We start from the raw sequence: 26,658 nt of genomic DNA, 5'->3' as shown, positions 1-26,658 counted from the left end.
CAGTGTTTTTATTGAATTTTTTGATTATGTAGGGGAACCTTTAATATGTAAATTAGTCAAATATTTATTGCATTTAGTTGTCTTTGGTTATAAGTTTTAATATAATCATAAGTTTTGTTGCTTGACAAATAATAAAAATTTACTTATGGAATTGATCACGTGATCTGATGACGCCACTTATTTACTATACTCCTAACCAAAAATAACTGCAATATCAAAATAACACCAGATAACATAGATTCGAGCAATCGTAATTAAGTAAATACCTATAGATAATGATTTTTGTCAAGAATGCACAGATGGTTGTCGAGATATACACGTGTTTTTACTTAAAAATCCTCCAGCAAAATGAACGTCTATAACTGTGATAAGTGTAATACAGTATAATAGATTTATTGAGTAAATTTCACAGAGTATTAGTACTACAGTGAAGAAAAAGTTTAAAAATGTTTCGTTACTCAACTAAATTAACTGCAATATGTCGTAATCACGAATTTCGGTTTTCAAATTATCTGAAACTAAGTGCATCAATTTTAAGATCCAGTTCATTCGTTCATCAAGAAAATAAAAAATACCACAAGTATGGTGCATATGCTGCTTTTTCTTTACCTTTCATTGGAGCTATTAGCTATTATTTATTCAGTGACGATGTGAAAAAATTTATGAAAGAAAATTGTCATGTACATGCTTTGAAGCAGCATACTGAGTAAGATCATTTCTTTTTTCACCTTTTTTCATTTAAATTTAAGTGAAAATATTAACAATCATACATTTATCTTAAGAAGTCAAAATATTGTTGGTGTTCGAAAAAATGATCTTCCAACATATTCAATAGAGCAAGTTAATGAGCATGACAATGTCAAGGATGGCATCTGGGTTTCGTACAAGGAAGGTGTTTACAATATTACAGAATTTGTTAAGAAGCATCCCGGTGGAGAGGAGAAAATCATGATGGCAGCTGGTGGATCTATTGATCCTTTTTGGATGGTCTTTGCTAATCATCAAAAGTCAGAAATACTGGAGCTCTTGGAATCAATGAGGATTGGTAATCTCAAAAGCGAAGATGTGTACAAAAAAACTGTGGATACTTTAGATCCTTATGCTTTGGAACCAATTCGTAGCAAAGTAATTGAATTTATATTATTGTTAATTATTCAAAAATGCATTATATTGTGATGCAATTTTTTAGGTGCTAAAAGTTAATGGTAAACAGCCATTCTGTGCTGAACCTCCTTCTCATCTATTAGTAGAACATTTCAAAACTCCAAAAGATATTTTCTATATAAGAAATCATCTACCAGTCCCAATAATTGATATAAAAGATTACGAAATGGAAATAAATATAAATGATACCACTATTAAATCACTCACGCTATCGGATATTAAAAAATATCCTAAGTACACAGTAACCAGTGCAATAATGTGTGGAGGTAATCGAAGATCAGAAATGGCTGAAGCCAAGTCATTGAGAGGTTTGAGTTGGAGTGTTGGAGCTATTGGTAATGCCAGCTGGTCTGGTGCAAGATTAATTGATGTATTGGAAGGATTAGGTAAATTTTAATAATACAAATTAAATTTGTTCTTTGTGAAAAACTTTTATTCAAATTTCTTTATTTTCTTAGGTATAAAAGAAGAAGATTTCAATCATTTACAGTTTGAAGGAATGGATGTTGATCCGGCTGGTGTATCCTATGGTGCTAGTATACCAATTGGCAAAGCTTTGGATCCAAGAGCCGATGTTTTACTAGCTTATGAAATGAATGACGAGGAAATTCCTCTAGACCATGGCTGGCCTATTAGAGTAATCGTACCAGGAGTTGTTGGAGCTAGAAATGTGAAGTGGTGCAATAAAATTATTTTTTCTAAAGAAGAGAGTCCTTCGCAATTCCAGCAGAATGACTATAAAGGCTTCTCTCCTTCTATAGATTGGGATAATGTAGATTTCAAGAAAGCTCCTGCAATTCAGGAGATGCCAGTTACTTCTGCTATTTGCATTCCTCAAAGAGGAGAAAAAGTTCAAATAGATAAGAATGGTACTATTGCAGTGAAAGGTAAATCAATTCAATAAAGATGCAAATATTTCACATTTGTGTATTTTAATAACTATTATGCATTTTACAGGATACGCTTGGTCTGGAGGTGGTAAAAAAATAATTAGAGTAGACGTGACAGCCGACGGCGGAAATACATGGCACATTGCAGATTTAGTAACTCAGGATCAAAATGCCAAAGAAGGTAGACATTATGCTTGGACTTTGTGGAGTCTTCAGATACCTGTTGACAAATCAATGGGGTCTGTAGAGTTGTGGGCAAAAGCCGTAGATTCATCTTATAATGTACAACCAGAAAGTTTTAAAAATATTTGGAATCTAAGAGGTTTTCTTTGTAATGCATATCATAGAGTGAAAGTTGACTTGATCTAGATGACATTTTTTCAAGTTATACTTAAGACAAGCAATTTATTTGTTTAGTTAATAATTTAAATATTTACTTTTTATGTATTAATATTATCATTTGTTATTACTAATAAGATACATAAAGCAAGATAAGGCTACACTGTTGATTGTAGGATACAGTCAAGATCATTTATATAGATACTCTATCTGATTTTGTTATATTTATCTTTATTTTACTGTAATTAATAATTAGTTATAAGGAAAAAGCTGATGTTATGGTGCTATTTTTAAAAATATTGAATAATTTATTGACTATATAGTTTTTTAAATAAATTATATATTGTTAAATGTATGGAATAGAGGTAGGGGAATTAATTCAATTTATTATTAATAATTGTATCTATTAGATACGAAATCCTCAAAAAATCACTTAGTAGCTTTTGATACATCGTTATCTCATATCTTTATATAATGTATATGGATATCACGTTTGTAAAGAACTCACTGCCTTGTGACTTATTCACGGATAAATTATTTCAATTTTCCTACCCCTAGATATATATTATCTGCCACATTTATTTATACTTGGCAAATACAAATAAAATCATACATCACAGTCTACTTCTATAACTTTTTTCAAATCTCAACTGTCAGTGTATTCGAAAAATGGAGCATAGACGTCTGATTGCTGCTATAAACGAGCTCGATGAGCTTTTAAAGAAATCGCCTTGGAATTATACACCAGAGCCAAAAAGTGCCGTAGAATCGTCAAGAACAAGACAAGAAGGAAACGATTTGTACGTGCACAACAAGCATGATGAGAAAATACACTTGGAAATACTGAAACTCTATACCCAAAGTGTCGCGTTCGCGCCAATGGGTTCCGAGGAACTTGGTTTGGCTTATGGTAACAGATCAGCTTTGTTAGCTCATTTAAAGAGATATCTTGACAGTATTGAGGATTTGGAAAGAGCTATGAAACTGGCGACAACGGATATTCAACTTATCAAGCTCATGTGTCGTAAGGTATGTTATTTCTATAAATTTAGTTATTTGGAGAAACTTAATTAAAAGTAAACATCTGATTGCTGTTTATAATTTAATTTGATCGAAGGTCGAATATCAGGCAGAGTTAGGTCTAGAAGAGGCGGAATATACCTGCGAGGAAGCTAAAATAATCTTGGAAGAGATCAAAGTGACCGACAAGGTAAAGAAGAAACTCGTTGTAAAACTAGTCAAGGCTATTATCAAGCTGAAAAGGGGCGAATTTAAAATTCAAGAAGAAAAGCCGAAACTTGATCTTCCCAACATAGGTATGCATACTTATATGTTTACAATCCTTTAATTTCCAAAAATTAATGAATTTGTTACTTGCAGAACAATTCAGAAATCACCTCTCGCCAGAATGTCCATCAGCCTCATCAGCCTTATCAATCACCCACGTACCTCAAAATTATCATTACGGTCGTCATTTAAGAGCCACACGTGACATTGTTCCTGGTGAAATCCTCTACGTCAGCGAGCCGTACGTTAGTTGTCCGATCGACATCTACCTCAACTGTTCGCACTGTTTGCGTTTCGCTTGGTCGCCATTGCCGTGCGAGAATTGCGCTCACGCGGTCTACTGCACGGAGAGATGTCGAGCCGTCGCCAAGCAATTGTATCATGACGTGGAGTGTAAAGTTATGGAATGGATTTGGAAGAGTTCACAGAGAATGAATGCTGCGAGAACTATGAGCATTAGAATGGTTATTATAGCTGTGAAAGAAGCTGGTGGATTGAAGAAGTTGAGGGAAAAATTTGACGAGGTTGATGCATGCATGGGTGAGTATTCGAATATTAGAATGTTTTAACAAGCGTCAATTTACTATTTGTATGCCTCGTGAATAGCTCATTAATCGTGTGAGAACATTCGTTGTATTGACTCAGCGCGCGAGTTTGCTTGGTTTTTTTAAGTGCTCGCAATTTCCCGTGAATGACTTCCCGAATGGCGCGTGCCTGAGTACATTTATTCTGATTTATTGTTAAATAAAGCTTTTTCTTTTCTGACGCCTAAGAATGTAGTCTGGCGTTGCAAGCTGCGCTGACAAGAGGAAAGGCCATTTTATGAATACAAATCTGTGTTACCTTCTGTTATAAGAGTGCATCTTAGCATGGTTCATTCCAACTTTCATTAGCGTCAAGATATGGTTTATGGGTGTCTAAATGGCACAAGAGTTATAGTATATTTTTTAATTAGCAACTTCATTCCGCAATGTTAATGTTCAATTTAATCAATATTAATTTTAAAAACTTTAAGTTGAAGACATCACCTATCTCATGTATAAATTTCAGCAGAAACAAAAGCGTTATGGTAATAATATAACGACGATTTGTTCGTGTATACCAACATTTGCCTAATGTAGTCGTAGTCAAATCTCTTGCTATCGATTCTTCATTCATCTGACCTTATCCCATTGCAGGATAATAATGTAATTGATAAAAACGATCGGTAATAAATAGCAATAATTTATTTCCGTGAAATACTAGTTGATCCACTGCCATGTTTGTTTCTGCCTGGTTCACCAAGGTGATAGAGTAGCGGGTCCATTGAGTAACCGTTACAGATGTAACCTTAAAATTTGGCGAACAGCGATAATCACTAGCCATGTGTGCGGCACTCTCCTTACATGGACGCAGCGACCAGGCGTGGGCGTGGCAACATGACATTCCTGCTTGGTTTGTTGCAGGACCCGGAAGATGTGAGCGCGGCTGGAGATAAGAGCGAGAGCGAAAAGAGCAGAGAGAAAGGAAGAGCCATAATTAGCGGAGAGGTATCGGCTGATTCATAAGCGAGGAAATTTGCGAGAATTGAGAGAGAGAGGTCAGAGGGAGAATCAAGAGAAAGGTGGCCGAATCCAGCAAGAAGCCAGCAAGAGAGTCCAGAAAGAGGGTGAAGAGAGAGAGACTGAAGAACTTTGTGTGTTCGAGCTACCCAGAATACTCTCTGGAAGGGCAGTGCCGTGAGACTCCAGGACACAAGTATGGCACACGTCCATCGCTGTCGAGGCAAAGGCCACCAGGAAGTCCTGGCAAGGTGCCCCTTTTTTGAATTCTCGAGGCTAGACAGCGGAGTGGATGTCATCGTCCCTCGAGCACTTCTGCCAGTTGGGCTGCACTTCCGTCGCCTCCGGACTGTCACCTGCGAGCGGAGTACGATGGAACCTGGTGGTTCGCTCTCCAAAGCATATGAATTTCTTTTCTCTCTGCACCAGCTCTCGCTCGGAACTTCGCGGCCGTACTTTCGTCCTTTTGTGTCGAGGACACTGAGCGAATTCGCTTGTGTTCTCTTCGCCTAAATTACGCTTGATTGTTGCGCTTCCGTGAATGAGCAAATACGCTCACTCTTTGTAATTTTCTCTATTAATTCGAGTTTTGGTTTAGTTCGGTTAGGTTCGAGTTAGCTTACTCATCCTATAGATAATTAATTAATTTTTTAATTGATGTTATGAAGGCGTAATAACAAGATCGCCGTGTGCATATATATATATATATATATATGAAATCGACGTGTAATATTTCTTAATTGTCTAATCTCAATTTTCCAACCATTCGCGGTGAATTTGTGTTTGTGGGAGTTAGCGCCGGCTCTCTTAACCGAAATAGGACCCAAAATCGCGGGACATATAGCTGTGACGCACCGTAGCTATAGAGTTTTCCCCTTGCAAATTTAAATGACTGCATTGGTATTCTAACGAAACTGCAATCGTCTAGAATTATCTTCGACGTGTTTTCGCCTCTCGCCAGACATGTACTACCGTTATCTCATCTGCACCATACAGCTCACTAGGAATCGATACAGTGCTTATCAGTTCGACAAAAAACACATTTGATAAAATGTAATTAAGTCGAAAGTTGCGGTGAATGAAATCCGTCGATTATGACCTTTTTTCGCCAACTTTCAACGGCGTCCAAATTTTCCTTATTGTTTCTCATTTTCCAGACTACCGCAAACGAGGATTCTCAGGGCCACATTTCGGCAACAATTACCTCAGTGCCTACAGTCTCCGAACGAATGCAAAAAAACGATCGCACATCGAGCAACTCGCCATATCCAAGGATTCGGCTGTGCTTCTGCACCTACTCGCCAAGCACACGCCGTTTTTCCGCAAGTACTTCGACTCCGACAAAAGAGCTCTGCAGAGCAGCGAAGACGCTCTGTTCGTGGGAAAATTACTCTCGCATTATCAACATCTTACACTGCTTAACGCTGTGACGGTATACGGAAACGCAAATGTGCCTAAGTTTTTCATATTGAGACTTTTTCGACTTGGTTTGTACAGGTGAAGGACTTGTACAAGGTGTCGTCGACGGAGTGGAATTGGTCGCCACTCACCGAGGAACACAGCTCGGGGCTGTACCTTACACCGTTTTTAAGTCTGCTCAATCACAGCTGCTTTCCCAACGTCAAAAGCTGCGAAATGGGCGATCGTTCCACGGTTCTCTATGCTATCAAACCGATTGCTAAAGACGAACAGGTTGAGCTTTTTTATTATTCACGATGGTGCCTTAACTAAATCATCTTCTTGGTGTGGCACATAATTTTAGATACATTTTTCAAGTTTACGTCAGCGTCTATAAAATAAACCCGAACCTTCACTTTATATAAATATTTAACTGCTTGCCTCCAAAAAGAAAACAAAACATACACTTAATACTGTTCATTGTTATGACGCGTGTGTAAAACTTCTCTCGTTATAGCATGTTTTAAAATTAACTCCGACTATTATTTATTGTCAAGGTATTTTGCTGCTATGGACCGATGTACTCAGAGATGAGTAGAGATAAGCGTCGGAAATTACTATCGGAGCGCTTTCATTTCGACTGCGACTGCATCGCTTGTGAGGAAAATTGGCCCATGTTTCCTAAGCTCATTCACAATTTAATCGTATGTAATCAACGAAACTTTGATTGAGAAATGCAATTTGCTTATTTATTCCACTTTGCAGACATTCAAAACATTGATACACGCCGAAATCAACGCAACGAACGGAGCTCAACACAAGTGTGACGAGATCACCGCAAACTTACGAGCCGACAATAACAATTTCAATTTCAATCAAGAAACCATTCGCGATTTTTGCTATGCCATTTACCTAACCATAAAATTTTGCAAACTACCAAATTGGCGCATAGCAAGTCTTACCGCGTCCCTCGTCACAATTTTCAATTGCATCTATGGTCATATAGTGGGAATACCTGAGCAATGTTAAACACACGATCGATTGACGAGACTCTAGTCTCATCGCCGTGGCCTATAACATAAATAATCGACTGACTTATAAGTCTTCGCAAGTTTTATATTGATCAGCAACGAAAATTAAAAACTACCGCGTGTATATATTCTCGCCAAAAAGTATACGCGTGTGTATGTATATGTGAATGTAAATGTAAGTTTTGAGGAAATTCTATTTTTTAGAGGTCTTTCCCCACCTTTAGGTCCACCTTCACGCCCCACTTTGGCGCACACGCGGTCGCGCCAACAACGCCGCGCGAAGGGAAAAACACGATCAGTCGCGCGTCGCGCCGTCATGAGGTTAACGGTGGTGTGTTGCAGCTTCTATACTTGTGCATTAGGAAGACGCCGTTATACTACGAGTAGTAGTGAATTGTTGTAGTTGCGCGGTGGCCCTGGCCACCAAAAGATGCCGATGAGATATGACAATGGCTTGTATTTCGTCAAAGTAGTGAGAGTTCGGTTTTGTATTGTTGTCGGTGAGTCGTTTATCTGCGCTCTTTTTACATAGTGGCATCTATTCTGTTGCCATCAATAGAGAAGATGAAACGAGCGAATATGATATAGAGGTTAGGTTATACGATGCAAGCAATATATAAAGAGTACACAGCTGCATTTTACGCGTACGCACGCTTCCTTTTGTTTACCTTTTGATGTTACACGACTCGCGTCTATTTTTCAAAAATGGCTTTTAGCGATTGTCCGTTTGCTTTTTCGAGAATGTGCGAATATTATCGAATGATGAAAATGCAGTTCAACTATTTTTTCTCGTCTGAGTTAATTTGTTTTTATTTTTCAATAACGACGGTGTTTTTGCTATAAACATTTCAGAATAGTGCTATGTAAATGAAAGACTAAGGATTACCATCGAGCACATGCACATGTCTATCACGGATCCTAAATTCCATTTCATCGATGATTAAAAACAGTTGTGAAAAAGAAATTTTAAATGATGTATGCTGTAGCCGATTGTAAAGGTTGCTCGCTAAGCCGAAAATTGATCCGGTTATACATACACGTATTTTAAACTCGCCTACTTGTTGCATAATACAGGCGGTTTTACTTACCTCACTCTCTTGCTCTTCGTGCGCATCACGTAGAAAAAAAGATGCGCGTCTTTAGACTCTTACACGCATTTATTCTTAGATGGATTCTTTTCTCTTTTTTAGTTTATAGAAGTATAGTCTATTGGCTTTAAAAATTTATGTGGAATCTAGGGATAGTCGTGTAAGTCAATCTTTCTCATCTTTTGTTCAGGGCCAATCGAACGAAATAATATTGTAATGCTGATTGCGAGGATTCTGCATTTTCGCGTTTAATTGAAGTAAGTTGTTGTTAACGAGTTAATATCCATTTATGTAAAATTTCGGTTTGGTTAGAACTATGAACTATCTAGTTTGAACGTCATTTTGAATTTTCCATCATGACTACGCGATGTTCGTGCTTCTGGTTTAGACGTAAGTTAACTCAATAAATTTATCTAATTTAATAAATAGCCAAATTAATGCCTTTACGAAAAAAATTGAATCGTATAACGTTAGATGTTCGTATTTATGTAACTTGGAAACAAGTCATCTCATTAAAACGTAGTTTGACAAATAATCCATAAAAACGAGACTCATTACTCAAATTCATAATTATTGATTTTTAGTCGTCAGTTCTTCAATCAAATTCTTCAAATTGCTGGCAAGATTGCATGGAAAAACGTGTAGTTATGTAAATAACCGTAAAAAAGAGCACTTTTTATGCACAAGGAGCGTTTCTCTCCCGTATGGATATTTCTGTTTTCTTTTTGTCCTACGTGATTGAATCATGCTTCCGCCTGCTCTTTTAATTTTGATAAGGCCATTGAAAGCGAAGTCTCGCAAGCAAGCGGGCGTGTCTGTGTTTACGTGTCCCACATTTTTCCCCACATCACGCGAGTTCAGGGTTGGGTTTGCCGTCTGCACGTTTCGGCTATTCGCTTTTTTTCTTTTTTCTTTTTTCTTTTCAGAATCTGTAGAAATTCCATAAAATTGAAGAATAGTTATGATGATTTCGTTTATTTGCGATCGCGTGTTTAACTATAGCTACATTTCTGTTACTTCTCAAGCGGTCAAATCGATTGATAAAAACTTAATTGTTAGCTTAGAAAGGGAAGAAGGATGATCTCGAATTTTTTTAGTTTACTTTTAATCAAAATCACACGCGACTCCATTTATAATCTGACGACGAGGACGGAAAAACAGGCGCGGCGCTGGTGTTATCACGCGATCATTATGATTCACGGCTTTCTTTTTTTTTGTCGTCGAGGAGAATTTTTAGTTCTACCTTGACGTTTGCGAGAGTGTGACGTATTTTTCTTTTATTGCTCGGGCAACGGAACTTCTTTGGATGGTAAAGGTAAATTTCCGTATAAAGGTTTATCATACTCAAACGCGTTGTGTTTGAATAATTAAGATCTGATACGATGTTGCAAATTACTCCCGTAACTCGGCCGCTTCATTGAAAATGTAATCTATTATCGTACGCATTCTCAATTGCATTATTCGCACAATAGAGATTAAAACGTCTAAATCTAAACCGCGACAAAAAGCATTGTAAAGGCATTATGCAAAACATTAAATCTAAAAATGCCATAAACGAAAGACAATTTAAAATTTACGCTCGGCTTGGTGAAAAAGACGAACATACTTGCGCTCTCAAGCATTACCTCGCGAATCATAAAAACAAGTCATAAAAACGAACATTGCTGTCCCTTCAAGCAACGTTATACATGCTTTCTGTTATTTCTCTCTCGCGAAACGATTGACACCGATTCGATCGTTCCACGTTGTGAAAGTTATATCTAATAATTTACCCGGGCCTCCCTTCTCTGTCTCTCTTTTTTGTGGGATGGGCTACATTGCAATTAGCACTCAACTTACATGTCGGATGTAACGACAACGATGTCTATAGTCTGTTGAAACGCCAAGCGGCAAACAGCGGCATTAATAAAAGAAAAGCTCGATGAGCTTGTAAAGGCCTTTATGCTCGCGTTCTAACTCGATATAATTAATGCGTGCGAAATGTCGACGAACGCGTGTGTTCGACTTTATTAAAACCCCGGTGTCGGAAAATGCGATATCGATTCTATCGTCGGGAGCGTTCAACTTACGCAGCTGATATTTACCGCCTGCGTTTGTCAGCTTTGCCTCTCGCGACCACGAGGCTTTCCGAAAGAGCGAATCGAATCCTGCCGAACCGAGAGCTCGCGACTTTTCAATTCAGTTCGCGTAGCTTTTAAAATACGTGCCGACGTACGTGCCGCTTTTAATCAGTGCAGCAACGAAGAGTTGAAAAAGCGTCCAACCAAACTTTCACGGGTAAAATAAAATTAACGGCACAAGTATGACCTCCTTCCGATTGCAAAAAAGGGAGAGGAATTATTTCAGCGCTTCCGGGCTCTTTCTCCCCTGTTTGTTTTAGGAGAAAGTCACGTGTACACACGCATCGACTCTCAACCCCCTCTCAGTAACAGCGAGGAGAACTTTTTTTTTTTGCGATCGTTTATCTCGCACGACACTCGCCAAGGGTAAATGCTATTGCTAGTCTCATTTCGCTCTTTTACGACCACTCGTTGTGTTTCTGATGAGCTGCTGATATTTTTAATTTGATGAGCGATGCGAGTCGTTCTCTTTTACGACGACGTCGCTCACAATTGCAGCTTGTAAGCGCTCATCTCGGAATATCCGAAATTATCGCGACTGAGTAAATTGATCGCGCGAACAGCTTGCAAGGATCAGTTAATCCGCCCGCGTGCTATTATTTATGAAACATGAAAGTCGAGCTTTCGACCCGTAGATTTCCGTTTGCTGAAACACCTCGTTAACGCGCGCGCGCGCCAAAGTAAAACAAAAAGCTTTGTATACGCCAGACTTTCGAGCGGTTTTTCTTCCTCCTCGGTTGTAACGACGGACAGTTTCTAGTTTGTTTCTTTTTTTATAATTGCTCGAGATGATTGCGCGACGCCAGGATGCTTACGAACATTTTTCGACGATTATAGCGTCGCGAGTTAACTTAACACGTGTTTTTTTATCGTTTTTTTTATCTTTCGATCTATTTACACATTTCCCATTCCACAACAATTGCAACTTAAACTTAACTGCGAGTGTTGCGCAAAAAAAGCTGCCACGAGTAAAAATCGATGGACCTTCGTCGAAAAAGAATCAACAGTATCGATCCATCTGCAATCTCAATGATAGTCGAATATCCACTCATCAGCAATTCAATTACCAGAGGCGGCATTGCCGATCGATGCGTGTGTCGCTAGGCAAAATTGGCACCTTTCCACTCGTGAGCGCGCAGCGTTGTAAACAGAAAAAAAGGGGTAGTACAGCAAAAGCTCCCGCGGCAGTGTGACTGGTGTCTGTCGTCGAGGTAACATCGTGGCGAGCGATGATAAGGTCGTGAAAAGAAGGCGCCCAACACCCAAGCGCGTCGATGTCGTGAGTCTCGATTGTTGCATACTTTCGTCGCTGCTAGGATTGAATGGTTAATCGAGGGCGACTCGAGCGTTTGTCGATTTACAACTCCTAGATTTTAATACTCACCGGTCGCCTCGAACGTACGCGTGCACTTTTTTTTTTTTTTCAATTTCGCGTTTGATCTCGACGGCGCAACGCGAGTCGTCCTGAAAAAGTGCAAAACCGCGAGGGGAAGTTCAACGGCCGTGCGGCCGCGGGGAATTACATTTTATCCGACGCGCGCTAACTGCAGCGCGAAGGAAACGAAAGAAAAATAGGTCAAAGAAATTGTTTTCTTTTTTCCAACGCGCCGACCGTTCACCTACGCGCGAAACGATGATTTCGGAAATTCGGCCGGCGCGTCGGTCTTTTATTTTCGTCTCGCCTCTCCCTCTACCTCACTGCCGCCGGCATCAATGTCCGAAATGCCTACTTCGCTTCAATTATATCCCTCCACTTTGGATTAGTTGTTTTATTTCCAGCGCGCGCGCACTGCGCTTTTCGTTTTTTCTTTCTTTTTTAATTTTTTAATTTTTTTTTCTTCCTTTGCGCGGCGTTTTGACTGCGACAAGTAAGTTCTTTTATTAATTCAGATATTAGAATTGGGCGATAACTCGATCCTCTATACTCGCGGTCTTACGACTGGTCGCGGGGCGTGTTGCGTCCGAATTCTCACGTTCATCCTCCATGGCACCTGACCGTGCGACGCACGTCCAGTCGCCGATAGACTGAAAAATTGAGTCGTGTGTGCGTACGTGCTTGTGTGCGCGTGTCACCTGCGTGATGACATCTTCCAGCGAGCCCTAGATTGTGTCGAGTCTATTCGTCGAGGAAAGTACGCTGCTCGCGACAGATATCGGTCCGAATCAGGCGCGTGATAGAAAAATTTGGTGTCGCGCTTTTGTCGTAGTGAACGCGGTTGGGAAAGGAAAAATGCGCGTCTATCTGTGAAACTCACGAGTGCTTGGTCGTTGCGTTATCAGTGCCGGCACTGGCAGCGATAAGTCGGCGATCGCGAGACGACCGCACCGAAATATAACGCAGTCGTCGCCCGAAGTCTGCGCGTCGCGGCCATGAGTCGTCGCGACGATTACGGCACCTTTCACGCGGACGACCACCAGGTATGATGACGCGTTGAATTGTTAATTGACTCGTCGATCGATTTGTACCTTTTTTTTCAATGCGTCTGTTTTCTCATTTTCCTTTGCGATGTGTCCGCACGCGACAGATGGCCTAAAGGCTCAAACAGAAAATTCGAATTAATCGACTCGCTAAATTTCGTTAGGAGTAAATAATGACGGGACGACAACGCTTCTTATTTGTTCGTTACTTTTTCTTTAATAAACTTGTTCTTCGATCTATCGAGAATTCTAGAGCAACTCGTTCGTTTGAAACAGAAAGATAATCATCGGTGATGTAAAGTGACAATTAGTCATGATCAAGGCAAATTTTTTAGTCAGTGCGGAAAAGAACGTTCTCAAATTTACTGGATGCTTAAAAGACAAATCCTCGAATGAAAAACATTTCTTCCATTTTGACTTTGCTTAGAAAATGTTCTTATTTTTAAGTGCGCAGCAAACTCAATAACTTCCGTTTTGCGTAGCAGTGGCTTTTCGCCAATTAACGATTAAAATCAGCAAGTTTACAAACGTGCAACCGATCGAAAAGGACGCGTATATCCATCGGAATTGGCCGAAGCTAAAGCTTCACTTGCTGCTCGACAGGCCCCGGCACCGGAGATGCAGCCATCGTCGCGGGGGATCGACGTCGCGGGGGGTGCGAACGGCGGGGGTCCGTTCACGCCGCCCGACCTGTCGTCGATCCCGCACATGGACGAGCCACAGCAGCCGCAGCTGGGCGAGCGTGGTCCCTACATCGTCGGCAGTCCCATCAACCTCGGCGACATCGACAACGTCGATAGCCTCGGCTTCGCCACCGCAGTGGCACGCACATCGTCCACGGCGTCGTCGAGGCGCAAGCGAGGCGGCGGCGGCGGCGGCAGCGACCAGCAGCACATCGAGCTGCGTGAGACCGATCCTTCGCCGACCAATTGCGGTGAGCGCCTCGCCTTCTTCGCGCCAACCAACTGCGGCTTCCGCTGTGTTGGCGTGTGTCAGCGTCTAAATTTACCTCCTCCTCGTGAATCACGGCCGCGCGAAGAAGAAGCGCCAGTCCCCAAAGCGATCGATATGACGGAAACATCGGCGTCGCTATTCATCGACTTCTGCCCTTTTGTCCAGTGCACGTGCATGCAAAACAGTTCTGATTATTTGTTGCATCCGCGACGACAAACTATGCACACGAATAATGATTTCTGGGTCGCGGGAGAGCATCCGATTATTTATCGATAAGTCAACTTTCAGGCGGCCAGATGGCTTTGTACAGTCGTCAGTTAAAAGGAACTGACAAGGCGCTAGCGTCGCTCAAGGCGTGGACGAGCTCGTGCAACCTGGCCTTTCTCGACGCCGCGAAATAAGAAAAAGATGTTCCCGAGCGTTGCACTGCCCGCCTCCAAGGGAAGCTCTTCGATCGAGGAACTTTCAAGCCGGGCATTTCGAAAAACTCGCGCTCGCTTCGGCAACGAGCAGGCCAATTAAAGTGCCAGGAGTGCCGTGCGCCGATCGATGATCGCAACGAGGCACGAGAGTAGAAAGTGCCAAGCGACACGTTGAGCAATCAAGAGTCGCGAGCGCAGCCGCTCGTGACAACATCAAACGAAAAATACAAAAAAGCTGCGGCGCCGAGTGAAAAGCTCGGCGCCGACCTTGACCTCCTCGGGCACGCTCGTGGGCTTTACCGCGCGCCGGTGACGGAGCTCTCTGTTTCGCGCGACTCGCGCGTCGTCGACCCGCCTTGACGCGAAGCTTCGTCTCGAGCGCGTGGCTGTCGCGCGAAACTCAAAAGTTGCTCGACGCGTAGCGTGACTAACTTACAGCTGTGACGCGCGATAAAACTTTCGGATGTGATTATCGACGGCGCGCTAATGACTTTCGACACGGCAGCATTACGTAACGATTAGGCCGTGCGCTAATGCGCGGGGATATGGGGCGCAACTTGTTGCTGAAAAGTCCGTTGGTCAGTCTCGTGCGTCGCCCAGCCGAACCAAACCAATTGTCGCTCATTATCCGGTGGCGAAGTTTTCGCGTTTTGCGCGATTAGCTGCTTCACGCTTACACGCTGCCCGCGATAAAGCAGAAATCTGTAGTTGCAGTTAGTGTTCGTGTTCGCCTTGTATCGTGAAAATGTATCGTCGTTTCGCCGGCAAATAAAACGGGCTATTGATGGTCGCGATGGTCGACCTCGAACAAATTTCCCTCGTGAAACGTCGCCACGAATTCGCGATTCCGCTTTGGCGAATTCGGTCGCGATTAGCATTCGTCAGATATTCAACGAAGCGACCGCGCGATCCAGTCAAATACAACAATTGGACATAGATAACGTGTGCAAGCAGATAACCAGCAGCAATAATCACTCGACGCGACAAGTGTCAGGGTGGCCGAGCGGTCTAAGGCGCCAGACTCAAGGTTTATTTCCTTCTCGATACGCATCGAGTAATACTGGGTATTCTGGTCCTCTCTGAGGGCGTGGGTTCGAATCCCACTCCTGACAATTTTTTTTCTTTTTTTTTCGATGCTTCGGCTTCCACGCTAAACCACCTCGATTATTCTGCATCAATTGTTCGCGAATTTATTGACAAAATAAAATACTAAAAATTCTTACAATAGCATTACGCAACTCAGCCTCGAATTATCCGAACACTGACTAATTCTGCAGCAATTTATTTTTATTATGCACCGATTGTCGCTCGCTTCATCCCCACACTTGGCACACGGAGAGAGATGAGTATCGACCCACTCTCTCTCTCTTACTCTCTCTTGCTTTCTGGCCTTACTACTCTATAGGCTACGTTGTTTTCTTTTAGCGATAGACGCGACTCAATTGTCTCGAGCGCAAGAGCTTCTTACGCTCTTCGTTATCGGAGTCAAGCGTGCACGGTAATTAGCTTAACGAGGGTAGCTAGGAGATCGCAATTACGTGTATCTGGTGGATATAATCGACGCTCCTCGACGTTCGGACGCAATGGGTGTGGCGGCCGACAAGACGCTACCGCGCCGTAACGCAGAAATGAACGCGCGAAGTATCATCGGCTTCGCTCTATTTTTTTTCGTTAATCGACCTTTTCAAGGTTGATTGATGCATCGTTAATTTCAAGAAATAATCAGCGATTTAAATTTTCGAAACCGAAGTCACTCGTAAACTGCAAGCGTTGACAGTAACCATTGCAAAGACACGTCGCACATATCAGTCATCGCGCTATTTTAGCAGTTTAGTCATTGTCAGCTGGAGAAACCAGTTTCCTTTTATTCAAAAGTGGTAAAATGCGGCTAAATACAATTTGGCGATATGATTTCTCAATGCGTATTTATTATAATATTTTGTATCAGAAAAGATTGATTGATCAATACGTTTTTTATTCCTTTGTCAGACTTTGGCGAACAGTATGACTAAAGTTATATACATCAAAGAAACACTAGACGGAAATAGTGTCAAGCCAAAGTCTTTCAATTTATCTGTCAAACGCAACAACTATTGTCTCTCCCAAGAATATCTCACTCGCAAAAGTAAACGCACGCTCGCTCCGAAAAATTGATAGTCAAAAAGCTATCGCGGAATGCACACAGCACGCGCGCGACGTGTGCCCTTCTTCGCGCAAAACAGCAGCAGCAGCGAAGGGAGGACACAAGCACTCGCCACGACGTTTTCCCCGAATATCGATCTGTGTAATATTGTGCGCTGCTTGAGGGGGCCGCGACGGCGCCGCATCGGTGTGCTCAACAGTTGACGTCGCGCCACCGTCGAGTGTACACTGTATAGTTCCGCCCGCAGTGCGTATATATCGCAAACGCGCGCGCGTGCGTGAGTGAATGTTTAAGGTTAGATTTTCAGCTGAAAAAGTCATAGTGTTGGTTGACAGCAGCGCAACTCTCGTGACGCGCGATAAGGATGTGTAGCTGGTACACCAAGTGTGGTGGTGGCAGACGAAGGCCTTGAAAAAAAAAGCCAAGCACTGCGACTCTCCTCTCCGTCGCGGAAGCCCTCGCGATGCAGTAACGCGAGAACTTGTTGCGCAATAGTTTGCTTCGTCTTATGGACGATGAGGGAACAGCACTAGCGGAATAAAAAGCGCGATGGATTTCGCGGAGAGCAAGTACGCCAGATGGCTAAGCGCATTGAGGGCGCGCGCTGACGCGTACATTTATTCGCACACACGTAAGTGCCAGCGCTGTCTGCGCGCTCGCGCGATGATCGACAACTCATGTTTGTGGAGCTCGTGCTATTTCAAAAATCATGAACGACACTAATCACGAACTTCATTGTTCGTGTATGTCGATAAGTTTGCTCGTTTCGTGATTCTGGTTAATGTTACTTTGTTTTCTGTTTAAAATAGACTTGAATCTAAAATATTCATGTGATCCCTTTTTTCCTTACTTTCTTCGAAAAGAATGCTCCGTCGACCAGTATACCCAATACATTCATAGCTCTTTCAGAATACGGTGTGTTCCCGCCATTGGAAAAACCACCTCTGCATGGGGAATGCCTAGATACTACGTCGTGCATCGTTGAATTTTATTATTTTTTCTTTCTCATCGATAGACATTCTTCCCCCGTTCGCGATTTTCATGTTTATTTTAGGTATTTTCATTTAACGAAAACCATACATCAAATGTCGCGAATGAATGTCGTGATCTGGAAACGATCCAAAGCGGAAATCATAGTGTTAAGGTTGTTTTAACAACATTCTGGAAATAATTAGAATCGCAAAACGACGTCCAACTGTAAAAGCTCACGTGGCAAACGATTCCATCCTTTCTCGATTACGTCGTGAGTTCAATAAGAAAGTCGCAAAACAAACTGAATTTGGAATTCCAAGCAGGGACAGGACGAGCAGCCGAGAATGGTGGTTCGTCGGTAGAGCAAGCGAACAGTCAAGACGAGAGGGTCGTATTCATTAACGCCCCACATCAGCCAGCAACGTACCGTAACAACCACATATCCACAGCCAAGTATTCTATCTTGTCGTTCATACCGTCCTTCCTGTTCGAGCAATTCCGACGCTACAGCAATTGCTTCTTCCTCTTCATCGCTCTTATGCAGGTAAATACGAGCGAGCGATGTTTTGTGCTGTGGACGAGGGAACCTTTCATTTTCTTTTTCTTTTGTAGCAAATACCAGATGTATCGCCGACGGGTCGGTATACAACCCTCGTACCGCTCATATTCATCCTCAGTGTGTCGGCGCTCAAAGAGATTGTCGAGGACATCGTAAGTGAACACGATGCCAAAAGCCTACGCGCACTCGAACAATAAACGAAAATTCATGTTCTCTCATTTTCGCAGAAAAGGCATCGTGCCGATGATGAGATAAACAAGCGGCAAGTGGAAGTTCTGCGCGAGGGCCGTTGGGAATGGATTCAGTGGCGTAACGTTGCGGTCGGCGATGTCGTTAAAGTGCACAACAACAATTTCTTCCCGGCTGATTTGATATTGCTGTCGTCGTCGGAACCGCAATCCATGTCATTCATCGAGACTGCCAATCTCGACGGTGAGACTAATTTGAAAATCAGACAAGCTCTGCCGGAAACAGCTGTGTTTTTGGATACCGCGGAATTGATGAATTTGAGGGCAAATATACAGTGCGAGGCCCCGAACAGGCATCTTTACGAGTTTAATGGGATTTTGAGAGAAACTAATAAGCCGTTAGTATTCCAAACTATTCATTACGAAAAAAAACTTATTAATCCAGTTGCATTTATTAAAAAAAATGTTTTTCATTTGTCGCAGGAGTGTTGCTTTAGGACCCGATCAGTTACTTCTTCGCGGTGCGATGTTACGCAATACTCGGTGGATTTTCGGTGTGGTCGTTTATACTGGCCACGACACAAAACTCATGCAGAATAATACCCATACCGCACCGCTTAAACGTTCAACGTTGGATCGTCTTATCAATACTCAGATACTCATGTTGTTCTTTATTCTACTGCTGCTGTGCCTTTTGTCCGCTATCTTCAATGTTCTCTGGACTAATGCCAATGATAATGGACTTTGGTATCTTGGTCTTACCGGTACGGTTTATATATTCAGTTTTGAATGAAACGTGTGAAGACGTATTGATTTGATATGATTTTTGCAGAGGCTAAATCGAAAAATTTCGCCTTCAATCTATTGACATTCATTATCTTGTTCAACAATTTGATCCCGATATCGCTCCAAGTGACACTGGAAGTCGTGCGTTATATACAGGCGACTTTTATTAATATGGATATTGAAATGTATCATTCGGAATCTGACACACCTGCCATGGCACGCACGAGTAATCTTAATGAAGAACTTGGTTTGGTTAGTTATGTATTTTCTGATAAAACAGGTACTCTCACGAAAAATGTTATGGAGTTTAAAAGATGTTCTATTGCTGGTAAAACTTATGAGTGAGTATTCTTTTTTACTTTTCACTTGAGAACGTGGTAAAGGTCATTTAAGTAACTTTTGTGTCGTAGCTTACCTTCACCCACTTCAGCTAACGGCGATGCAACATCAATCGACTGCGAGTTAATTCAAGATATTTTGCAAGGTCGCTTAAAGAATCCCGACCAGAGTTCAAGTACAAAGAAGATCAAGCACGCAAGTATTTTACACGAGTTCATGGTTATGCTATCAGTATGTCACACTGTCATTCCGGAGAAAGTCGACGACAACATAATCTATCATGCAGCGTCACCTGACGAGCGAGCACTCGTAGATGGTGCCAAAGCTTTTGGATATGTTTTCGATACCCGAACGCCAAATTCTGTTGAGATATCTGCTCTTGGCGAGAGAGAAAAATATGAGGTACTGCATGTAATTGAGTTCACATCCACGAGGAAAAGAATGTCAGTGATAGTGAGAACCCCATCTGGACAGATTAAGATTTATTGCAAAGGTGCAGATACCATGATTTATGAGAGACTTATCACCAGAACGTCCGAGGAAGATGCCCAGTCTAGGAGGTCACCTGATATTGAAGATTATAGGGAGACCACTTTGCAGCATCTTGAATTGTTCGCATCGGAAGGCTTAAGGACACTGTGTTTCGCTACTGCAGAGATTCCGGAAAATCGATACAACGTTAGTTGTTTTACGCGTATTGATTATTGATTATTTTTAATGTGTGCGTGCGTGTGGGTGTGTGGCTTGATTTATTCTTTTGTTAGGAATAAATGACTAATTAGGTGATTTAATTACAAATGTGTTTTTGAACCTTGTAGTGGTGGAAAGATATTTGGCACAAAGCAACGAACACCGTATCAAATCGCGATGAGAAATGCGAAGAAGCTGCAAATTTGATCGAGACGCAATTGACATTGTTGGGTGCAACTGCTATCGAGGATCAGTTACAAGATCAAGTACCAGAGACGATTGAAGCCCTCATTCAAGCGGATATTAACGTTTGGGTTTTGACTGGCGACAAACAGGAGACTGCCATTAACATTGGCTACTCCTGTAGACTGATTACTCATTCTATGCCTTTAATTATTATCAATGAAAGTTCCTTAGATGTATGTGTCATTTTACGGAAATGTATGTTATTATGATATAATGTTCGTGTGATTGATGGAATTCGTGAATTGTAGAAAACGAGAGAAGTAATAATCCAGCACTGCTTGGATTTTGGACAGGATCTTAGGTGTCAAAATGAAGTTGGCTTAGTTCTCGATGGACATAGCTTAAAATATGCATTGTCGTGTGATTTGAGAAGAGACTTCTTAGATTTATGCACTTCCTGTAAAGTGGTCATTTGCTGTAGGGTTTCCCCTATGCAAAAAGCTGAAGTATGTACATTTTATCTGATAATTAATTTTGTTTGAAAAAATATAACGTTTCGTGATTGTAATTGCAGGTAGTTGATTTGGTAACGAGTAATACAAAAGCTGTGACGTTGGCCATTGGTGACGGTGCAAATGACGTTGCTATGATTCAAAAAGCGCACATTGGTGTTGGTTAGTATATTCATCTTTCCATTTAGATAACGTAAACTCGTATCTCGTTAGTTAATGAGACGATGAGATAAGAAAAATTCATTTATACGAGAGATAAATCGCATGTCATTTATTTTTTTAGGCATTTCCGGGGTAGAAGGTCTGCAAGCAGCCTGTGCCTCCGATTACTCAATAGCTCAGTTTCGATTTCTGAAGCGATTACTATTCGTACACGGTTCGTGGAACTACAGCAGGATGTGCAAGTTGATTTTATATTCGTTTTATAAGAATATCTGCCTGTACGTCATTGAGCTGTGGTTTGCTATTTATTCCGGCTGGTCCGGACAGATTCTTTTTGAGAGGTGGTCTATTGGTTTATACAATGTTGTAAGTAACCTCGTATACTAGTTTAAATGAAAAAAAGAACGTTTTTTTCTTAAATTTTTGTTCTTCCATAGGTATTTACGGCAGCTCCACCATTAGCCATAGGTTTATTTGATAAGGTGTGTTCAGCGGAAACGCATTTAGCTCATCCAAGTTTATATGCTGCAAAAAGCGCTACTGAATCTACGTTTAGTATTAAGGTTAATTAAAAATCTATTACAAAACTAAAAAAAATTTATAGAATCAATAGTAAATTTTTTACTTAGGTATTCTGGGTATGGATATTCAACGCATTACTTCACTCAGCATTACTCTACTGGCTCTCCCTACTGGCGGTTGAGAAAGATGTCATTTGGTACAACGGCCGTGATGGTGGCTACCTCGTTTTAGGGAATATTGTTTATACTGTAAGTTTTATCGTATTTGCAACAAGAGCAATGCGATACTCAGAATAATAGGTTTTACTTACAGTATGTAGTTGTGACTGTATGCGCAAAGGCTGGTCTGATAACGAACTCATGGAATTGGGTGACACACTTAGCTATCTGGGGATCTATTATACTTTGGTTCCTATTCGTTTTAATTTATAGGTAAGAATAAATTTTAATAATCATAAAATTGTTATGCTTTTTATTGTTATTTAAATAATTATTGTTTCTTGTTTGATAGCAACTTCTGGCCAATTTTTAATGTTGGAGCACCGATGCTTGGGAACGATAGAATGCTATTCTCGTCACCTGTATTCTGGCTTGGACTCATTCTCATTCCACTTGCAGTGTTAATGTTGGACGTCATAGTTAAAGCGTAAGTTTTTATCTATTCAAAGCACAACGATACTGCTTCCTTCTTGTTTCCTCTTAATATCCATTCGAAAAAACTTCTGAGGATGTGATTAGTATACCAAAAATTTATTACGTATCGATATATTATCTCTTTCGAGGAGATTTTTTGCTACCATGATTCAACGTTTATAGACTGAATCGATCGGAAACACTGATTTATCATTTGACAAAAAAGCCATTCCTTGATAAAAAAGTTTTGGAAATTAAAATTGAATCCGAATCATCTGAGCTGTGATTTCAAAAATAAAACTAATTGTTTTAAAAGTTTCCTGAATCGAACTCAAATTCTTGTTTGTAAAAGTATTTCAAAACAATTGATCAGTGATTTTGTTGAAATAAAATTGTCATGTAACACTTGGGTTTGCAGTGTAAAAAATACGATATGGAAATCAGCATCCGAGGCCGCAAGAGAACAAGAGATTCGAAAGTCAGGTGACCCAGGTGATATATTCCACACTCAAGACTATAGGAGCTCGTAAGTTATTCGCAACCCAATTTTATATTCTTTTTCATAACAAAAACGTAACCAAAAAAGGATCCATTACATTCGATTTGACTTTAGTAAAAGTTTAGTCGGTTCAAGGGCTTCGGACGAAACAACAGGGCTAAACATCCATATATCATTCATTTAACTGTGATTTTGTTTTATTTGTCCATCCCGCGTCGAGTTTTGCATGCAGTCATTCTATTTATTTTGCTTTCTTCCTGTAATTCTTTTCTACCAGAACTCTTTTTCTCTTTCTCTCTATCCAACCGTGCATGGTTTTTTGGGTGGAATATTTGAAAACGAAAACAAGCATGGGAGTATAGTACTAATGAACGTAACAGGAAGTCGAAGAGGCTGTATATGAACTCGAAGCTAAGACGTTGGATGATGCGTCGACAATTTGGTGGAAGGATCGCCGCGTGGATGCTCAAACAGCCAAGACCACCGGGATACTGGCAAGCTTAGATGCTATGATGCGGTATTAATTAATGATGTACATACAATTGCTATTCTAACTAACTTTTGAATAATTAAGTAAACGTTAATATTAATTGCTGCTAAACGCTGCAGAAGTTACAAGAAGTTTGGGGGATACATTTTGAATGAATAGAAGTTTCGTGTGCTGTGAGAAAATTTTTGACGAGAATCTCTATGAGAAAATTTATAAGCTGAAAATGTACGTTGTTAATGTTGAAGTGAATATTTCATTGTAAATAATAATTTTGTACAGATGAAATCTATTTGAAGAGTCAAGTACTAAGTATGGATCGGAAAGACTCGTAAATCTGATTTTTTTCCACGCGAACTAACGCGATTTCGTTAAATAGGGAGAAAAAATTTTTTTTTAATAGCACGCGCTGATTTATTTTGATGATTTAAATATTAAATGTCGACACTTGTGACACGTATGTATGAGCTTTTTGATATCTACTTTTATAACGATAAAGATATTCCTATTTGATTACACACTGTTGTTAAATCAATTACATGAGAGATCGAGAATTGTTATTCCTATTCCCTATGATTTGCAACGTCTTTTTATTTGTGTAGTTATTTATTTATGGGTTATACGTTGGCACGTTCGCGCTGCAACATATTTGAAAACTACATGTAGTTGTTGATTTCATTTTCTCTTCTTGTTTTTCAAATGTTATTATGCATATCTTAGATGTCTGTATCGTCAAGATACTTGGAAAGTCAAACGAAGCTCCTCTAGGCGAGTGGATGAATTGTGTATTTATGAGTATAAGTAAATATGTATATATTAAAATCAATATAATGATAATTGATTTGCGTTATTGAAGCATATCTGTATATTGACTTATACAGCGTGGTTTGACCTTTTCAACTGTAATTCCAGTATTCTAGAGACACCATTCATCTTCATTCTTATCTTGAGTATTGTATTTTTCTAGACTTTCATCCTCATGAGATATTTTATATCTGAGTGTGAATTAATAGAATATCGTTAGTATTAGAATTTGAAATTCACACTAAGAGTACCATTAAAAGAAAAATAAAAAGAATCACATCTGAATTTTGATACCCAATTATGTTTAATGCAATGCCTTCTCTTCTTCTCTTTGTTTTTGGGTTTATTGTCGTGCAGATCCGTGCATGCCATTGCCGACATTGCGAGGTGTAAGTACCCCCATTGTAGACAAAACTATACCAAAAAGAAATACACATTTTATTTTATTTTTATATCTTCTTTCAAAATTTATCAAAAATCACGCTCACACAGATAAACTGTCAGTTGTATTCCTACACCAAGCTGTCAACGCTGGCAATTATAATGAAATCACTTTTTGGCTATTATTGCACTTGCACATTGATATCTTTCATTTTCAATGTTTATATGTTCGTTTTGGTCTGTTATCAAAAGTGTCTTGTAGGTATTGATGCACGGACACCGTTATTTTCAAGGGGGTTGCATATGTGAGTTTATCTTTCGTATTTTATATTAATTTTATGATTTATTAGAGTCGATTAACGTGTTTCAACAATTTTTTTCACGTGTTCCTGTATATAAACTCATTCGACTTGTTTGATTATTTGCAACGAATATTCTATATCACACCTTTACCATAAAAAAAGCATGCGAAAAAAATGCACGCTCTAATAGAAACAAAAACCAACTGCTCGTGCGTGTGACTGTCTCTTCCTTAATGTTATGCGGCATGACTCGCTTTTTTGTCTCTGTCTCTTGGACCTAATTCAATAATAAAGTGCACGAACGACGTGCGAACTTCCCTCTCCCTCCTCATTTTTCGCTATCGAAGCCTCTGGTTTATTGTACGCCGCAGCCCCGAAACTAATGGAACGATCTGAAAAAATCAGAGAAACAAACTCATAAAAACTTCAGTTGCAAATACAGAGTCCCAGAAGAACCAAAAAAAACCCTGACGAAATTTGCAGATTGACGGAGACGGCGCGGCTATTGAAAAACGTTAAAAGTGTATTCACCAGGCGATCGAACGCCGCAGCCAGGCTTAATGTCGAGGTGGAGCTATCACGTAAGTTCCCTTTCCCCAACCTCGATACCCTCCGATCACTCCCACCCACGTGTTTCGAGTGAGTATGTTATTGTTACACGTAGGACGTCAGGGAATTTCACTCTTTTTTTTTTCTTGCACGCGGCGACTGTAATAATTCATTGCTTTTATCACGCGTGTGACAAGGGTAAATGTACAAACACGGGTATGTAATTTAGAACGATTAATCTTGGCGTGCTCGCCATTGCATTCGCTGTAGTTGATTAACTCGTAGATAGTAAGATTATATCAATTCCTGTAAATAACAAAGTCACTTTAGTAGAGCTTCACTTGATCGCATGCTGCTGCATACTTTTTTTTTGTTACTGGGGGTGGGTGAAGTGTGATTTTTCTTCGCGGAAGGTTGTTGGACAGCTCGTCGATCGTCGAAACGGAGTGCGCGTGTGGCAAACGCGGTGATGTTTCGTTCGAGCGACGAGCAAACCTGTCCAGCGTCGAGAATGAGTGAGTGAGAGAGAGAGAGAGAGAGAGAGAGAGAGAGAGAGAGAGAGAGAGAGAGAGAGAGCGCAAAAATGGCTAACGGGTGACCACCCTTTTGACGCCTCCTCGACAGATGGTTTCGCTTTCTCGCAAGAAGAAGGCGGTACGGTGTCGCAAGCGGACGTGATACGGGCCTACAACACGAATCTGCCGAAGCCAGTTGGGATGTGAGGTGGATACGCGAGCACTTCGTTGGCGGCAGTGTGAGCAGCAGCACCGTCGACAGCGAGGTCGCCAACTAGCGCCGGCGTCGCCGCATCCATGGCTAATCTTCTCTACATATATCGGATTATCTGTGTACATAAGTGTTATACGTGTTATTGGTAGCTAGCTCGCCCTCAAACTATAACTTGCTCGTGGTACGTGTGACGTTGCAACGTGTATTATTGACAAATTGAAAGTATCGTGTAAATATCCAATCGACCATTGCATTTGATGATCAGTTCACTCTCCCTCGTTAGGTCGGTCTAGGAAAGTGTACGTGTAATCGATTGTTATTGTATACCTCCCTCGCGCTTCCCGCATCCACCACGACAAGAGAAAACTCGTGTACATATATATAGCATCGCGCAGCTTATCAAAGATCAGATCTAGTCAGCTCTCATCAATATTTAAGTTTTACACCGACTTCCCTTCTTTTGTATTCATCGAGCGCCTGTATTTTTAGCTCGCTATACCTATTACAGGACGCTACACTTTGCCCGCTGGAAAGAGCAATTGCTTGTTTGTCTTTTCGTCGGAT

General features: G+C 40.8%; 3 protein-coding genes and 1 non-coding gene across 14 annotated transcripts; all 4 read left to right on the top strand.

Moving 5' to 3' along the window:
- Nucleotides 1-223: 223 nt before the first annotated feature.
- LOC131672937 (sulfite oxidase) lies at nt 224-2,980 on the top strand. 2 transcript variants are annotated; one of them, XM_058950505.1, is made up of 5 exons: nt 224-706; nt 786-1,125; nt 1,190-1,550; nt 1,623-2,051; nt 2,122-2,980. In XM_058950505.1, exons 1-5 carry the CDS (start codon nt 447-449, stop codon nt 2,421-2,423), a joined length of 1,692 nt encoding a protein of 563 aa, XP_058806488.1. In that variant the 5' UTR covers nt 224-446; the 3' UTR covers nt 2,424-2,980. The 2 variants fall into 2 exon arrangements, with proteins under 2 accessions (XP_058806488.1, XP_058806487.1); XM_058950504.1 differs by having other exon boundaries at nt 783-1,125.
- An 82-nt stretch (nt 2,981-3,062) lies between these two features.
- LOC131672925 (SET and MYND domain-containing protein 4-like) lies at nt 3,063-7,648 on the top strand. Its single transcript, XM_058950478.1, has 7 exons — nt 3,063-3,422; nt 3,511-3,709; nt 3,813-4,220; nt 6,379-6,653; nt 6,719-6,913; nt 7,177-7,323; nt 7,385-7,648. Exons 1-7 carry the CDS (start codon nt 3,063-3,065, stop codon nt 7,646-7,648), a joined length of 1,848 nt encoding a protein of 615 aa, XP_058806461.1.
- A 319-nt stretch (nt 7,649-7,967) lies between these two features.
- LOC131672926 (probable phospholipid-transporting ATPase IA) lies at nt 7,968-26,654 on the top strand. 10 transcript variants are annotated; one of them, XM_058950482.1, is made up of 21 exons: nt 7,968-8,150; nt 13,880-14,210; nt 18,088-18,311; nt 18,380-18,478; nt 18,554-18,912; nt 18,998-19,278; nt 19,347-19,641; nt 19,711-20,317; nt 20,458-20,748; nt 20,824-21,021; nt 21,090-21,189; nt 21,311-21,555; nt 21,627-21,752; nt 21,819-21,959; nt 22,024-22,142; nt 22,222-22,356; nt 22,762-22,869; nt 24,491-24,522; nt 24,777-24,819; nt 25,300-25,397; nt 25,990-26,653. In XM_058950482.1, exons 2-21 carry the CDS (start codon nt 13,895-13,897, stop codon nt 26,085-26,087), a joined length of 3,915 nt encoding a protein of 1,304 aa, XP_058806465.1. In that variant the 5' UTR covers nt 7,968-8,150; nt 13,880-13,894; the 3' UTR covers nt 26,088-26,653. The 10 variants fall into 10 exon arrangements, with proteins under 10 accessions (XP_058806465.1, XP_058806464.1, XP_058806462.1 ...); XM_058950481.1 differs by lacking the exon at nt 7,968-8,150 and adding an exon at nt 10,030-10,053; XM_058950479.1 differs by lacking the exon at nt 7,968-8,150 and adding an exon at nt 13,223-13,276 and having other exon boundaries at nt 25,990-26,654.
- On the top strand, nt 15,642-15,764 carry Trnal-caa (transfer RNA leucine (anticodon CAA)). Its single transcript has 2 exons — nt 15,642-15,679; nt 15,720-15,764. It is a non-coding gene; the product is annotated as a tRNA-Leu (tRNA).
- Nucleotides 26,655-26,658: the final 4 nt, after the last annotated feature.

Source organism: Phymastichus coffea, unplaced genomic scaffold (genome assembly GCF_024137745.1).
Source record: "Phymastichus coffea isolate CEN01 unplaced genomic scaffold, Cenicafe_Pcof_1.1 PCOF00162, whole genome shotgun sequence".
NCBI classification, from domain to species: Eukaryota; Metazoa; Arthropoda; class Insecta; order Hymenoptera; family Eulophidae; genus Phymastichus; species Phymastichus coffea.
Note: the sequence above shows the minus strand (reverse complement) of the source record. Positions and strands in the feature narration are given on the sequence as shown.

Coding starts and splice junctions, on each gene's coding strand:
- LOC131672937 (XM_058950504.1), top strand. CDS start 447: ATGTTTCGTTACTCAACTAAATTAACTGCAATATGTCGTAATCACGAA. Junction 707..782: donor GCTTTGAAGCAGCATACTGA/GTAAGATCATTT, acceptor ATTTATCTTAAG/AAGTCAAAATATTGTTGGTG. Junction 1,551..1,622: donor TGATGTATTGGAAGGATTAG/GTAAATTTTAAT, acceptor TTATTTTCTTAG/GTATAAAAGAAGAAGATTTC.
- LOC131672925 (XM_058950478.1), top strand. CDS start 3,063: ATGGAGCATAGACGTCTGATTGCTGCTATAAACGAGCTCGATGAGCTT. Junction 6,914..7,176: donor CGATTGCTAAAGACGAACAG/GTTGAGCTTTTT, acceptor TTTATTGTCAAG/GTATTTTGCTGCTATGGACC. Junction 7,324..7,384: donor AGCTCATTCACAATTTAATC/GTATGTAATCAA, acceptor TCCACTTTGCAG/ACATTCAAAACATTGATACA.
- LOC131672926 (XM_058950479.1), top strand. CDS start 13,229: ATGAGTCGTCGCGACGATTACGGCACCTTTCACGCGGACGACCACCAG. Junction 20,749..20,823: donor TCAATGAAAGTTCCTTAGAT/GTATGTGTCATT, acceptor CGTGAATTGTAG/AAAACGAGAGAAGTAATAAT. Junction 24,523..24,776: donor CATTGCCGACATTGCGAGGT/GTAAGTACCCCC, acceptor AGTGTCTTGTAG/GTATTGATGCACGGACACCG.